Source organism: Oncorhynchus mykiss, chromosome 12, assembly GCF_057628025.1.
Source record: "Oncorhynchus mykiss isolate SJ-2025 chromosome 12, ASM5762802v1, whole genome shotgun sequence".
NCBI lineage: Eukaryota > Metazoa > Chordata > Actinopteri > Salmoniformes > Salmonidae > Oncorhynchus > Oncorhynchus mykiss.
Window position 1 is genome coordinate 62,629,520 of NC_143033.1, and position 16,429 is coordinate 62,645,948.

General features: G+C 41.7%; 2 protein-coding genes across 6 annotated transcripts in view; one reads left to right on the forward strand and one right to left on the reverse strand.

The window, feature by feature from the left end:
- asphd1 (aspartate beta-hydroxylase domain containing 1) overlaps positions 1 to 2,836 on the reverse strand; it is a 65,286-nt gene extending 62,450 nt beyond the window's left edge. The window contains exon 1 of the mRNA XM_021624315.3: positions 2,542 to 2,836. The gene's annotated coding sequence lies outside the window, so the exon portion shown is untranslated. The remainder of the gene's footprint in view (positions 1 to 2,541) is intronic.
- The window catches only part of sez6l2 (seizure related 6 homolog (mouse)-like 2), a 109,306-nt gene that overhangs the window by 40,651 nt on the left and 52,226 nt on the right, over positions 1 to 16,429 (forward strand). For 2 of the 5 annotated variants that reach the window (XM_036937900.2, XM_036937902.2), the window contains exons 2-3: positions 5,090 to 5,166; positions 6,126 to 6,254. In XM_036937900.2, coding sequence (XP_036793795.1) covers positions 5,109 to 5,166; positions 6,126 to 6,254 — 187 coding nt within the window. In that variant the 5' untranslated portion in view covers positions 5,090 to 5,108. Of the gene's footprint in view, positions 1 to 2,561; positions 3,383 to 5,089; positions 5,167 to 6,125; positions 6,255 to 16,429 lie in introns of those variants that run through there. The other 3 variants (XM_036937903.2, XM_021624314.3, XM_036937904.2) reach the window with 3 other exon arrangements.

The following is a 16,429-nucleotide window of genomic DNA, read 5'->3' on the forward strand; positions in this document are numbered from 1 at the left end:
TTAAAACCGTATTAGCGCACACCCAGCTAACTAGCTAATCATTTCACATTGTTTATACCAGCCATTAGGCTGATAAGCTTGAAGTCATAAACAGCGCTGTGCTTGCGAAGAGCTGCTGGCAAAACGCACGAAAGTGCTGTTTGAATGAATGATTACGGGCCTGCTGCTGCTCAGTCAGACTGCTCTATCAAATCAGACTTAATTATAACATAATAACACACAGAAATACGAGCCTTTGGTCATTAATATGATCGAATCCGGAAACTATCATTTCGGAAACAAAACGTTTATTATTTCAGTGAAATACGGAACCGTTCGGTATTTTATCTAACGGGTGGCTTCCCTAAGACTAAATATTCTTGTTACATTGCACAACCTTCAATGTATGTCATAATTACGAAAATTCTGGCAAATTAGTTCGCAATGAGCCAGGCAGCCCAAACTGTTGCATATAGCCTGACTCTGCGTGCAATGAACACAAGAGAAATTACACAATTTCACCTGGTTAATATTGCCTGCTAAACTGGATCAGTAGTTATAACTAGTGATTATGATTGATTGTTTTTTATAAGATAAGTTTAATGCTAGCTGGCAATTTACCTTGGCTTCTACTACATTCGTGTAACAGGCAGGCTACGGTTAGGCAATGGTCAGAGCGTTGGACTAGTTAACTGTGCGGTTGCAAGATTGGAACCCCTGAGCTGACAAGGTGAAAATCTGTCGTTCTGCCCCTGAACAAGGCAGTTAACCCACAGTTCCTAGGCAGTCATTGAAAATAAGAATGTGTTCATAACTGACTTGCTTAGTTAAATAAAAGGTATTTAAAAAAATAATAATAATAATCGGAAATCGGCGCCCAAAAATACCGATTTCCGATTGTTATGAAAACTTGAAATCGGCCCTAATTAATCGGCCATTCTGATTAATCGGCCGACCTCTAGTTGACAGTCAGTAGACACCATTTTTATATTGTAAAAGATGACACATTTAAGTAGCGATGCATATAAGTTGAATTAAGTTATTTTCTGTTGGTTGTGATCAAATTTGTCCAACAAAAATATAGGATATATTTGTTGTCTTAAGGGGGAAGGTGTTACCAGTTTTGGTTTTTCCATTTATATTTGGAGGTAGCACATAGGGTGAACCGATTTGGTGTCACCTTGCTAGTAAGTATGGGTTACACCTGTGCTGGCTCGTCATCTCGATAGTCGGAAGTCACCTGGAATGCATTTCAATTAACAAGTGTGCCTTGTTAAAAGTTAATTTGTGGAATTGCTTTCCTTCTTAATGCGTTTGAGCCAATCAGTTGCTTTGTGAAGATAGCCCTATTTGGTAAAAGACTGTATACCACCCCTACCTTGTCACAACCCAACTGATTGCCTCAAACAAATTCAGAATGAAAGAAATTCCAGAAATTAACTTTTAACAACACACCTGTTAATTGAAATGCATTCCAGGTGACTTTCTCATGAAGCTGGTTGAGAGAATGCCAAGAGTGTGCAAAGCTGTCATCAAGGCAAAGGGTGGCTAATGTAGAAAATATTTTTAAAAAAAACGAAAAACCATGGAATAAGTAGGTGTGTCCAAACCTTTGCTGGGAATGTACAAGCAAAATATTTTGTGCCCCTGCCTTTGACAAAGTGAGCACTGTTTATCACAAGATGGCATCAGCTCTCACCTAAACAGCCCATAGTTTTTATGTGTTGTTGGGAGTGTGTTTTGGTCAGTTTAGCTCAGAACATGTCCTCCTCTCAATCTGCCACCATAGCATGCCTTCTAATAAGTGGTCTCAGGGATGGAGAACTCTGGAAGTTCCTTTGGTTTCCTTTAGTGTTCTTGCACCTTATTGTTCCACAGATCTTCAACATTTTCTTAAATATGATGTTCTGGTGCCTCTATGGCAATTCATAAAGCTGATTGAGGACCTTGTTACTTATGAATGTGTTTGTTTTTTATGACCGTTTTTTACTTTCGGCTTGCATTTCGTATTTATATTTTGATATGTGTATTTTCTACAATTTATGTAAATTAGGGCTCATCTGTAAAATAGGTCTCAGTATGACGCCCTGATAAAATAAAGGGGGAAAAATAGCAGTTGAGGAATCATATTATAATTTGTCTAAAATGAGTTTACAATCTTGCACACATCCAAATACATAGGCCTATTAGATTCAGTATCCCGGTCTTTTTTGGCTTACACAAAAAGCACACCCTAGAACTGTCCCCTCCGGTGCATTAACAAGGTATCATCGTCAGCGCACATTTGAGTAAACATATTGACAACATAGCACAACTGCGCAGATACTTCCATCACAGCCTTTCACTTGTAGTTTTGTCGATGACAATCATTGTAAGCGTTCCCGGGATAATGTCCAAATATAGAGAGGGGGTGGACAAAGCATTGAGTAGCCTAGGCTATTTATTCTGACAATAGTCGACATCTAAATATATAAGTTAATTTCTAGGCTATCATTTAAAAGGTATCTATTATGCGTGCATGCGGGGATCCTAATACATTTTAATTGTAGCCTAATGACTCACCACTGTCCCTCTTTTTTTCTGTGCTTCACTGTCTATCTGTCTTGATGGGCTGCGCCGGTGCAACTCGATACAATTTGTTCCGCATTCGATGTTTCCGCAAAGCGCCAGAGTATAATGTCCTCCTTTACGGAAAATACCGAAGGGTAAATTATTTTAGACTTATTTATTTATCGTCTGGTCAATTGAAGTGAAATATATTTTTGTATTCTAATTAGCTTGGTATAGGCAATCTTAGTTTAAATGTTGCATGCTATCCAATCTCTAGCCTGGGCTTTTAGATGTGTGTTGCTGTTTCGGCACTGTTGGTGTACAGCTCTTCGCCAAGAGAACCAAGTTCATGCAGATCTGCGAACATCCACCAGGGCGCATCTGTGAGCTATGACTCCCGATTTAAATGCCCTCACACACACCAACGCTTCAACCATACAGGTAGAACCAGCTGCCAGCGTTCCACCCATCCGCTCGCTCCAGGGCCTAGAAATAAGAGAGAGGCGTATAGACATACCATCAACGAGAAAGGGGGGAGCGGAGTCAGAAGACAGCAGGATACCTTTACACATATTTGGGAAGATCAATGGTAGTGATTAGGATATTAGAGGGGTGTAGTCACAAAGCCCCCTGCATACTCACACAAAGAGCAGGGCTGTGTGGGAGCAAATTATAATTTAAACATTTTATGTGCAGCATCAGCGCTGGTATTTTACGTAAGGGACTCGAAGGAACGCTGTAAAAGAGAACGTAGCTCAACCAACAATAGCCCGATTTTTGACTGAAACGCGAATTCCGGTGTGTAAGAGAAGCGCATAATAATAAGGGAATAGATCAGGACGTGATTTTCCAGGTACGTATGCTTCCCTCGCTGCTAACTATTACGCATAGGCCTAATAATAAGCGCAGGTCTCTTTTTCTAATCCATCACATTGCACAACACACGCTACCTGCATTGAAATCTTAAACCAAACAAAAAATATTCCTGATTTTCTCTGACGCAAATACAAATTAGGCCTATTCATTTTTTATAGCCGTCCGGTGAGAGTGGTTATCGGGCAAATAGAATGATTTGGTGGATATTTTGAAAAAGAAAACGGAACGCCATTGAAAGCATGAAGGAATTAAACATTCTCCTGCGATGCATAACTTAACATGATAGGCCTATTCTATGGGGCCTATCATGTTTAGTTTAATGTAGCTATACAGATATATGATCTCTATTACAGTATTTTAGATCTGAGTGACCGTGACAGCACAGAAGGCATGTCGTACGACCACGGATCGAAACCCCCTTGGGCCTTAGGACCCGCATAATGTAAATACGTGTTCACAATCTGAAATGTGTTAGCCTTTTCCTCTTTATCTTATATTGTGAGATAGATTTATATGATTAGACATTGGTGGAAGACAACACTAAAAAGCACCATTGATAATGCTGCACTGCTGATAATATCACGTTTTGAGCAATTTTACCTTTACCAAGGCACTTTTATTGTAGGTTTAAAGATACAAAATGGGATATGGGGATATGTTCAATGACATTGAAATGCTTGATATACCCATTGATAGAATTTATATGTCTCTTAAGCTTAGCACAATTCTTATATACAGTGACGCCTACACCAGCCAAACCCGGACGACGATGGGCCAATTGTGCGCCGTCCTATGGGACTGCCAATCACGGCCGGTTGTGATACAGCCTGGATTCGGACCAGGGTGTCTGTACTGTTGCATATAGCATTGAGATGCAGTACCTTAGACCGCTGTGCCACTCGGGAGCAAGCTTAGCCTAGCCTATCATAACCTAAAATAAGGTTACTTTACCCCATTGTTTACATAAACAATAGCATGAACAAATGTAAATACATGTTTTAAACTATCACCTGGATTACATTAATTTATCTTTGAATTTGAGAGGGGTTTGTACATTAGGGATGGATGGGTTGGGGAAATGTAACCCTCCCTAATACACATTTTGTAAATGTAGAATTTGTTCTTAATTTACTTGCCTAGTTAAATAAAGTGAAATAAAATAAGTAAACATGTTTAAACATTTTGAAGCTATACCTTGTTTGTTTATTGTTTGTAAACAATGGAGGGAGCAATATAACCTTTGGCTTATGATGGAGTAAGACAGTTAGGCTAAGCTCATTTGTATGTGATATTCTTTACGAATCAAAAATGTAAATGACCACACAGACTGCACATTTGAATATCTGTCTCTCTAAAACAGGGGTGTCAAACTCATTTTGCTCTGATGGGGGCCTCGTTCGGTCTTCGATGAGGTCCGAAGGGCTGCACTGAAATTGGTTACATTTCTTGCCTGTTGAAATATTTTTACTTCACCTGCGAGCCGGATTGGACCCCCTCCGTATGTTGACACCCCTGCTCTAAAGCTTAGGTTTTTAATATATGATCAGTGTAGTTGCTGGTGCTGTTGTTCTGATTGATAAAGTACAATACTGCAGTAAGGAATCATTTAGGTTGTATCTGCTCTTCTTTCCTTCCTTACAATCTCTTTCCCTCCCCACTTCTGTTTCCCTCCCATCTCTGTCAGGCTGTTCTGATACTAAACCATGGTGTCTACAGTTCTTGCTGTGACACTATCTGTCACCATCCTCCACCTAACTACAGGTAGTGTGTGTGTGTGTGTGTGTGTGTGTGTGTGTGTGTGTGTGTGTGTGTGTGTGTGTGTGTGTGTGTGTGTGTGTGTGTGTGTGTGTGTGTGTGTGTGTGTGTGTGTGAGAGAGATAGTGCTGAGCGATTAATGTTGGTTATTTTTCTGCAGTTTCTCTAGAGATAAATCAGATCATATGCCCTAACTGTGCTTGGGAGTTGTAGTTTCCAACAGGCCAATGTTCTATTCTATATAGAACATGTTCTATATATATAGTTTACTGTAGAAAATGTGATAATTAACTACAATAATCATAATCCATTGCGCGGCTAAACTTGTCCAGTCTTTGTATCTTTTACGCCTGCTACTTAAGAGAGAAGAATGCACAATCAAGAGGGGATACGTAGAGAGCAGTTTATTTGCGAGGTATCTCTACTTGAAAATACCGTATATGGATCTAAGTGATTGATAGTTGGCATTCAGCAGTCATAAAATATGGCTAATTTACTTTGAAAAACCACTAAAATATTGACTGTCAGACAGCATGGCCAGCAGCTCTATAAAGATGAGATGATGACTTGGAATTAAATAAGTCATCAACTAAATCAAATGTAATATACACAACAACTTAAATATTTTATTAAAGTAATGTGAATAGCTGATGGTTAATATTTAAGTGATGAACAGTCATGGGCAGTCCCTACCATCCTGGGACTTTTATTAATTGATTTACTGTGTTACACCATTTAATGTTTAAAAAAATTATCAAAATTGTGATTTATTTTTAGTAATCGAAATGACCTCAAAGCTCCAATCGCTCAGCACAAGTGTGTGAGAGAGAGAGAGAGAGAGAGAGATGCAGAAATGTTTCTTGTGACAGATGTTTTTTGAATTAAAAAAATTAATAGTTTAAATTCCTCCATTTCCTCTGAAGTCAATTTTTTTCCCAAGTCATTATATATCTCTTTCCTCTTAGGCTTGAGCTTTGTGACCCCTGACCCTGAGGCTCCTCCCACAGCAAGTCCTGGTCCCCATCCATTGGGCAAGCTGATCCATGCAGCCCTTCTGAGTAAGGAGTACCTGGGCCACCCCCCAGTTGATACAGGTAGCATAGCTCACCAGTAGCAGTTTTAGATTATTATATCAGTACTGATATTCATTCAAATGCTACTACTCATTAATAATAACAATAACAGTAATACTATATTTTTATTTGTAAAACCCTTTTCAAATATACCTAAACCAACTGCTTAAATAGAATCACGATGGCATCAGTGGTGTAGGGTAGGTGGGGGCCACGATGCGGACCAATCAGCACACTCATGACAAAACTGTGCGTGTTTAAACCAGGTATGAGTAACTTTGATGGGGGTGGGGGCCACAAAATACCCACACATGCAGTCCTTTTGGGGCCCTAAGTGAAATTAAGTTTTACAGTTCATTTCCTGCAATTCTACACATTTTGCCATGGGGTGTTGAGAAAATGTATACATCTTATAAATCACTTCATGCAATTCTACTCATTTTGCCATAGGTTGTGGAGAAATGTTAGCATTTTTTAAATATGATATCTGACTAAGTGATTTGTTATCAACGTGGGCATTGATAACATTTCAACCATTATTACTAGAAGTTTAGATACCTGACCACAAAACTAACTTACAATAAAAAAAATGTTAGCTGACATGAGTGACCTTCAGTGACTGACATTACATGAGAAAACTGCTGATGCAAAACCATATTTTGAAATTGCACCTTGTGTATTCCACAATTCTAACTCTCAACAGTAAGTTGAGACCTCGAGTGAAGCCACCCCTGCCAAAAAAATAAACAAAACATGTAAAGTGTTGGTCCCATGTTTCATGAGCAGAAATGAAAAATACCAGAAATGTTTCATACGCACACAAAGCTTCTTTCTCTCAAATTGTGTGTACAAATTTGTTGACATCCCTGTTGTTGATCATTTCTTCTTTGCCAAGATAATCCATTCACGTGAAAGGTGTGACATGTCAAGAAGCTGATTATACAGCACAAGGTGCCACAGACCATGTGTACGTAAATTTGGACTTGAACCTGATCGAACATCTCTGGAGAGACCTGAAAATAGCTGCGCAGCAACGCTGTGCACCTTGTGCTGGGGACAATAAAAGGCCACTCTAAAATGTGCAGTTTGCCACACAACACAATGCTACAGATTTCTGAAGTTCTGAGGGAGTGTGCAATTGGCATGCTGACTGCAAGAATGTCCAAAAGAGCTATTGGCAGAGAATAAGGTTAATTTCTGTACCATAAGCCGCTCCCAACGTCACAACCGCAAACCACGTGTATGGCGCCGTGTGGGCGAGTGGTTTGCTGATGTCAACATGGTGGCGGTGGGGTTATAGTATGGGCAGGCATGAGCTATGGCCAACAAACACAATTGCATTTTATCGATTGGCAATTTGAATGCACAGAGATACTGTGACAAGATCCTGAGGCCTATTGTCGTGCCATTCATCCGCCGCCACAACCTCATATTTCAGCATGATAATGCAAGGTCCCATGTCGCAAGGATCTGTACATAATTCCTGCAAGCTAAACATGTTCCAGATCTTCCATGGCCTGCATACTAACTAAACATGTCACCCATTGAGCATGTTTGGGATGCTCTGGATATATGTGTACGACAGTGTTCCAGTTCCTGCCAATATCCAGCAACTTCGCACAGTCATTGAAGATGAGTGGGACAACATTCTACAAGCCACAATCAACCTCCTGATCAACTCAATGCGAAGGAGACTGCATGAGGCAAATGGTGGTCACATTAGATACTGATCACAATCCCAGTCATCCCAGTCATGACTGGGATCTGTAATCCCAGTCATGTGTTATACATAGATTGGGGCCTAAGGAATTTATTTCAATTGACTGATTTCCTTAAATGAACTGTAACTCAGTAAAAGCATTCAAATTGTTGCATGTTGCGTTTATATTTTTGTTCAGTGTATCGACAGTGCATTCGGAAAGTATTCAGACCCCTTGCCATTTCCACATTTTGTTACGTTACAGCCTCGAAAATGTATTAAATTGTTTTTTTTCCATTATCTACACACAATACCCCGTAATGACAAAGCAAAAAGAGATTTCTAGAAATGTTTGCAAATATATTATATAAAAAAAAGTGATATCATATTTACATAAGTATTTAGACCCTTTACTCAGTACTTTGTTGAAGCACTTTTGGCAGCTGTTATAGCCTCAAGCTTTCTTGGGTATGACGCAGCAAGTTTGGCACAACTGTATTTGGAGTTTCTCCCATTCTTCTCTGCAGATCCTCTCAAACTCTGTCAGGTTGGATGGGGAGCATTGCTGCACAGCTATTTTCCGGTCTCTCCAGAGTTGTTCGATTGGGTTCAAGTCCGGGCTCTGGCTGGGCCACTCAAGGACATTCAGAGACTTGTTCCGAAGCCACTCCTGCGTTGTCTTGGCTGTGTGCTTAGAGTTGTCCTGTTGGAAGGTGAACCTTACACCCAGTCTGAGTCCTGAGCGCTGTGGAGCAGGTTTTCATCAAGGATCTCTCCGTATTTTGCTCCGTTCATCTTTCCCCTCAATCCTGACTAGTCTCCCAGCCCCTGCCACTGAAAAACATCTCAACAGCATGATGCTGCCACCACCATGCTTCACCGTAGGGATGGTGCCAGGCTTCCTCCAGATGTGACGCTTGGCATTCAGGCCAAAGCGTTCAATCTTGGTTTCATCAGACCAGAGAATCTTGTTTCTCATGGTCTGAGATGATTTAGGTGCCTTTTTGCAAACTCCAAGCGTGCTGTTATGTGCTTTTACTGAAGACTGGCTTCCATCTGGCCACTGATTGGTGGAGTGAAAGGCCTAATTGGTGGAGTGCTGCAGAGATGGTTGTCCCATCTCCACAGAGGAACTCTAGAGCTCTGTCACCTGTTTTCGCTTTGTCATTATGGGGTATCATGTGTTACGGTGCGTGAATGAGGACCCAAAAGCGAATTAACTTAAACAGAGCTTCTTTAATTACCAAACATAGGTAGGCTCAGACGGACCGGCAGATTCCGACAGGACAAGACAAGGTTACAGCAAACATGACGACAGTCTGGTTCAGGCATGAAACACAACAAACAAGAATCCGACAAGGACAGGAACAAAAACAGAGAGAGATATAGGGGACTAATCAGAGGGAAAAAGGGAACAGGTGGGAAAAGGGGTGACGAGGTGGTTAGGAGGAGACAAGGCACAGCTGGGGGAAAGAGGGGGTGGAAAGGTAACCTAACAACGACCAGCAGAGGGAGACAGGGTGAAGGGAAAGGACAGAGACAAGACACAACATGACAGTACATGACATCATGTGCACATTAATTTTTTTTTAAATGGTATATATATTTTTTCAAGTTTTACAAAATATACATCAATGTATTTTTATTTTTTCAACATTTATTTAACTAGACAAGTCAGTTAAGAACAAATTCTAATTTACAATGACGGCCAACACTGTCAATGTATGTATAAAGATTTGACCCTATCCCATCCCAACCTTCCTTCCTCCCTCCACACAACACATCCAAAAAAGTGGAGCAACATAAATAAATAAGTAAATCAATTATTAGTAAACCTTAGACAAACTTGCTTGGACTGGATAGCATTATATTGATGAGTGTACCTATTATGTAATGACCACTGGAAATACCTACTGGGAAACCTTAAAGCATCTCATCAGAGGGGAGCCTCTGCAAGCAATTGAAGTATGATATTGCCATTTTCTAACAAATGTATCAGTGGAACACCTAAGAGAATACTTAATTTTCTCAAGCTTTAGGAAGAACATTACATAATTTAGCCATTGAGAAGTAGAGGGGGGCTGCTGAGCAGACTTCCACTGGAAAATAAATCTGTCGAGCTAATAAGGATGTAAAAGCAGCAACATCAGCATGTTTGGGGTCCAAGGAGAACAAGTATTCTGGAATACCAAAACAGCTATCAAGGGACATGGCTGCAGGTTAATTTCAAACACCATTTTAAAAATAGAATCCCAGTAATTGTGTAGTTTAGAGCATTAAATGAATATGTGACTAAGGTCACATGGTGAGACATGACATCTATCACACTCATCATTTACATTCTGATATATTTCAGACAATCTGGATTGTACTTTATCAATCGCCTCATCCCAACACTCGTGTAAATTCAACACCCATTTCCCGTTCCCAAGCAGATTTAGTTTTGTTGGTGGAATGTTTGTCCAATGACATAATACACAGATTGATTAGAGAAATGACTGCTTTCTCTCGAGGTAATAGAGTCAATATGCCATCCCAGGGTTAGCAAGGACGTGGAGCAGGGAAGCCAGACAATTGGGAGGAGACACAATGCCTAATTTGAAGGTAACAGAAAAAGTGTGATGGATGCAAAGAGTATTTAGAGGGCACGGTGGGATAACTAGAAAAAAATCCATATATTCTACATATAAGTCTTTCCTTGTCCAGTAAGAGAAAGCATTATATATTAGGGAATAAGTGATTCTTATCAATAGGACCCATAGTAGATACAGAGGATAATTTAAAATGCCTTCAAAACTGGTGTGGAAAGTGTGGTAAAAGTGTGGAAAGCACTACAGGATTGCCAGTATAGCGAGAGGGGGATGCTGGGAGAGGAGCAGAGTAAAGCAGGAAGAGAAGCAGAAATACAAGAATGTGCCTCTAGGTGGCACCTGGAGTATGTAACCAGAATGGCAATTTCTGAAAGTTGTCTGCCCAGTAATAGTATAAAAAGTTGGGTAGTGCAAGCCCTCCACTAAACTTGCATCTCTGAAGTAAAGATCTACTGACTCTGGGTACCTTTCCTCCACAGAAAAACGTGGTAGCAGCCTGATTTGATTGACTTTAAAAAGCACTTTGCTAAAAACAATAGGTTCATCTTTTTAAAAATGTATTTAACATTTTTTTATTTAACCTTTTATTTAACTAGGCAAGTCAGTTAAGGACAAATTATTATTTATAATGACGACCTAGATTGAAAATAGATCACGGAACTTGGGTAAACTGTTCATTTTTACAGCATTAATCCTTCCTATAAGTGATAGTGGTAAGCTACCCCATCTCTGAAAATCAGTTTTAATTTGTGTAAGGTGGGGATGTAATGAACGAGTTACATTCACTCCAAGATATTTGAAACCAGAGCGGCTAAGCTGAAAATCCAAGTCTGACTGCTGGAGCTATAGCGCTGCTGAATCGATTGGGAATTTGGAATTTCTTAAATAACTCAGTTGGAAACCCATCAGGCCCTGGAGTTTTGCTGCTCTGCATTGACTTGATATACTGAATAACTTCTTCAAGGATGAGATGAGAATCAAGATCATCTGCAGTTTCAGCCTCAACTGTGGGAGTCTCCAGTTCACCCAAAAATGTAGTCATATTGGCAGTATCTGATGATCTATACAGGGAGGAATAGAAAGACTTGAACGTGTCATTGATCCCCGTAGGGTCAGAAATCATGCTATGAGAGGAATCTTTAATTTGGGGAATCAGACGGGATGCAGCACTGCATTTTAATTGGTGTGCAAGCAGACGACTTGCCCCGTTGCCATGTTCATAGTAGCTACCACGTGAAAACCTGACTGAACCTGGAGTTTTGAGCCTTGAGTGATCTTTAATTCGTATATGGGTCTCATGTAAAAATACCACATCTGCTTTTAGCTTTTCAAATGGGAGAAGACCCTAGACCTCGATAATTCATTGTTTTATTATTCCAAGATAAACACTTCATAGGATTAGGCCTGCCTATTTCAATATGACTATTATTAGCATTGTTAGCCATCCACAATATGAGTGAAACAAAAGGTGTGAAAACAGACCAAGCATTTGCAAAGATAAGAGAAAACTGATGAAAAAAGCACAAAAAAAATTATAAAAAATACAAATAGGACCAAAAAAGGTCACTCACCCTCCCCTCCCACCCAAACCCAAAGTCTCCTTCCCCAGCGAATTGAGACAGCAGATTGAAGTTTGCGCAGCTTCGGTGCATATAAACAGAAAACCTTCCTATCCAAATGCGGAGAGGCTCCATAGTAGTGAGTTGTGAAATATATTTAAAAAGGCATTCACAAAACGGTAAAGTAGGTCAACAGATAACAAAAACCCCATAACAGTAAAACGGAACGGTGCTGAGTCAGGGAGTCTTCAATCAGTGCAACATGTACAATGTGTGTTAAGGATGGCAAAATAAGTGTCCCGCAGTATGTTACCCTGTTACAACAAAGAAAAGGGGCTGAGTGTCTGTACATGTACGAATGATCAATTGGGTGTAATAAAGTGGTTTAAAGTCCTTCAGTGAGTATCTAAATCAAAAATCAAAAAAAGGAAAGCTCTGCAAAAGCCTGGAATTTTAGCCATGCATTACTACGCTAGCCATCTAGCCAAATAAAAAAGGACCTCCCAAACATGTTAGTCATTTTTATCATAGTTATGTAGTGTTTCTGCAGAGTAAAAAAGGAATGGCAACGTGGGGAAAAAGGCCCTGCCGTAAAAATCTAAACACACTTTCGACTTGGAGGGTAGGCTAGGCTATGCATGCTACCTGGCAAAAGAGTAGGTCATAGATTCAAGATACGGCTCAGAAGTGACTGTCGAACCAACTCTGGGCATCCTCGTGGGAGTCAAACTGTAGCTTCCCCCTGGCATGTTCAACTTGGAGACGAGCAGGGAAGCGGAGTGAGAATTGCACATTCTTTTCATGAAGGTTGCGTTTCACATTGAGGAATTTAGCTCTTTTCTTAGTGACACTCGTGTTGAGGCCAGGAAAGATGAACACCTTGTGTCCGCAGAAGTGTAGCTGGTCTCTGCCTTGCCTCTGAAGGATACGTTCCTTGTCACGGTAGTACTGAAAACGGACGATAAACACTCTAGACTTGGAGTTGTCGTCTCCTCCCGCTGGGGATGGGCCAATGTGGTGGGCTCGGTCCAGCTTCGGGGGTGAGGGAATGATGGCCGGACCTAGCACCTCCGCAAAGAAGTCTGACATGAACTTAACTGAGTAGTTTCTCTGGTATACCAACAACCCAAAGATTGCAACGGTGAGAATGGGATTCCAGGTTATCTGTCTTGTCAATCAGCTTTTGGTTTTCGGAGCTCAGACAGGTGACCGTTTTAATCTGTATTCATACAGGTCTAGTTCAAAGCTGTCAAGTTGGCGCCCATGTTCATCCGCAGCGGCTCGGACACCATCCAGGACGGCAGAGAAGGGGGCCAGAGCCGTATCGATGGCAGTTTTGATCTGAGTGCCCCTCATGATCTCATGTTAAATACAGTTGAACTATGATGGCTACAGGTTCGTCTGCCTCACCTAAAGCCCATTTGGGTGGGAAGCTGCTATAGACGACCAAGTGCAAACAGTCCGTATCTGGATAACGTATGAGATATAAACAGAGGTATATTTTCTGGGTGATTTTAAATATTGTCCGGCTTTCATCAAGCTGCACACTCAATAAAAGGCTTCAAACTGTATCTAGTGCCTGCAACCTTGTTCAGGTTATCAGTCAACTGCCAGGGTTGTTACAAACAGCACAGGAATGAAATCATCAAATGAGTGATATGCTAACTTACAAGCCCTGAACAAACTATGCAGTTTTAAGAAAATACATGAAAAAAAGTAAGAGATAAGATTAGGGGTGGCAGGGAAGCCTAGTGGTTAGAGCGTTAGACTAGTAACCGAAAGGTTGTAAGTTCAAATCCCCGAGCTGACAAAGTACAAATCTGTCGTTCTGCCCCTGAACAGGCAGTTAACCCACTGTTCCTAGACCTTCATTGAAAATAAGAATTTGTTCTTAACTGAGTTGCCTAGTTAAATAAAGGTAATAAGTAAGAAAAAATAAAAAATAAATAAAGAGCAGCAGTAAATAACAATAGCGGGGATATAGACAGGGGGTACCGGTACAGAGTCAATGTGTCAATTTGCGGGGGCACCGGTGTCGAGGTAATTATGTGCATGTAGGTAGAGTTATTAAATTGGCTATGCATAGATAATATCAGAGTAGCAGCAACATAGAGGGAGAGGGAGGGGGCAATGCAGATAGTCTGGGTAGCCATTTGATTAGCTGTTCAGGAGTCTTATGGCTTGGGGATAGAAGCTGTTTAGAAGCCTCTTGGACCTAGACTTGGTGCTCCGGTACTGCTTGCAGTGCGGTAGCAGAGAGAACAGTCTATGGCTGGAGTCTTTGACAATTTTTAGGTACTTCCTCTGACACCGCCTGGTAAAGATGTCCTGGGTGTCAGGAAGCTTGGCCACAGTGATGTACTGGGCATACACACTACACTCTGTAGTGCCTTGCAGTCGGAGGTCGAACAATTGCCATAACAGGCAGTGATGCAACCCGTCAGGATGCTCTCGATGGCGAGGGAGAGCTTTGTACGCGTATTTGTGTGTGGAGTAAAGGTGGTCTAGAATTTTTTCCCTCTGGTTGCACATTTAACATGCTGATAGAAACGAGGTAAACCTTGTGAGGATCTGAGGACCCATGCCAAATCGTTTCAGTCTCCTGAGGGGGCATAGGTTTTGTCGTGCCCTCTTCACAACTTTCTTGGTGCAGTCATGAGTGAACAGCAAGTACACAAGGGGACAAAGCACGCACCCCAGAGGGTCCCCCATGTTGAGGATCAGCGTGGCGGATGTGTTGTTACCTACCCTTACCACCTGGGGGCAGCCCGTCAGGAAGTCCAGGATCTGTTGGTGCGGTGTGCTTCCCTTTGTAGTCTGTAATAGTTTGCAAGCCCTGCCACATCCAACTAGCGTAGTATGATGTGTAGAATGATTCAATCTTAGCCCTGTATTGACGTTTGATAGTTCGTCGCAGGGCATAGCGGGATTTCTTATAAGTTTCCGGGTTAGAGCCCCACTCCTTGAAAGTGGCAGCTCTACCCTTTAGCTCAGTGTGAATGTTACCTGTAATCCATGGCTTCTGGTTGGGGTATGTACTTACAGTCACTGTGGGGATGATGTCCTCGATGCACTTATTGAGCCAGTGACTGATGTGGTGTACTCCTCAATGCCATCGGAATAATCCCGGAACATATTCCAGTCTGTGCTAGCAAAACAGTCCTGTAGTTTAGCATCTGCTTCATCTGACCATTTTTTTATAGACCGAGTCACTGGTTCTAACCGCTTAAATTTGTTGCTTGTAAGTAGGAATCAGGAGAATAGAACTATGGTCAGATTTACCAAATGGAGGGCGAGGGAGAGCTTTGTACGCGTATTTGTGTGTGGAGTAAAGGTGGTCTAGAATTTTTTCCCTCTGGTTGCACATTTAACATGCTGATAGAAACGAGGTAAAACTGATTTAAGTTTCCCTGCATTAAAGTCCCCGGCCACTAAGAGCGCCGCCTCTGGATGAGCGTTTTCCTGTTTGCTTATGGCGGAATACAGCTCATTGAGTGCAGTTTTCGTGCCAGCCTCGGTCTGTGGTGGTATGTAGACAGCTAAGAAAAATACAGATAAACCCTCAAGGTAGATAGTGTGGTCTACAGCTTATCATGAGATACTCTACCTCAGATGAGCAAATCTTGAGACTTCCTTAGATATCGTCCACCAGCTGTTTACATATATGAATAGGCCCCTGCCGCGTGTCTTACCAGAGGCTGCTGTTCTCTCCTGCCGATAGAGTGTATAACCCGTCAGCTGTATATTCTCAATGTTGTCGTTCAGCCACGACTCAGTGAAACAAGATATTACAGTTTTTCATGTCCTGTTGCTAGGATATACGTGCTTTCAGTTCGTCCCATTTATTTTCCAGCGATTGAACGTTAGCTAGCAGAATGGAAGTCAAGTACAGATTAGCGACTCGTCGCCTGATCCTCACAAGGCATCCTGATCTCTTTCCGTGATGACAGCTGGTGATGTTGAATGGGCCGGTCTCTCAGGCAGCCTCATGGTCTGGTGAGGATTTGAACCCGAGGTAGAAGCCACCGGAGAGGGAGACAGAGCCGAAGACGCAGGTACCTCCGGATCCGATCTTGATTGGGAAGCCACCACTGACGAAGGCGCCACAACCTCTGGATCCAGGTTGAAAGCTGTTTCTGGTCTTTGTCAGTTCCGGGCTCAACATCTCCATGGAGACCCCCGTTGCCAGAGGACATCTTCTTCGACTTACACGGCGAGTGACGTACCTCCGTGACTGGTTGGTTGGGTCGAGATCAGCTCCGTTCTCCAGGGAAGGGGGAGAAGCCTGCCTAGCACCGGCCAGTCGGCTGTGGAGAGCCGATACGGTGATGAAACTTCCACCAGACC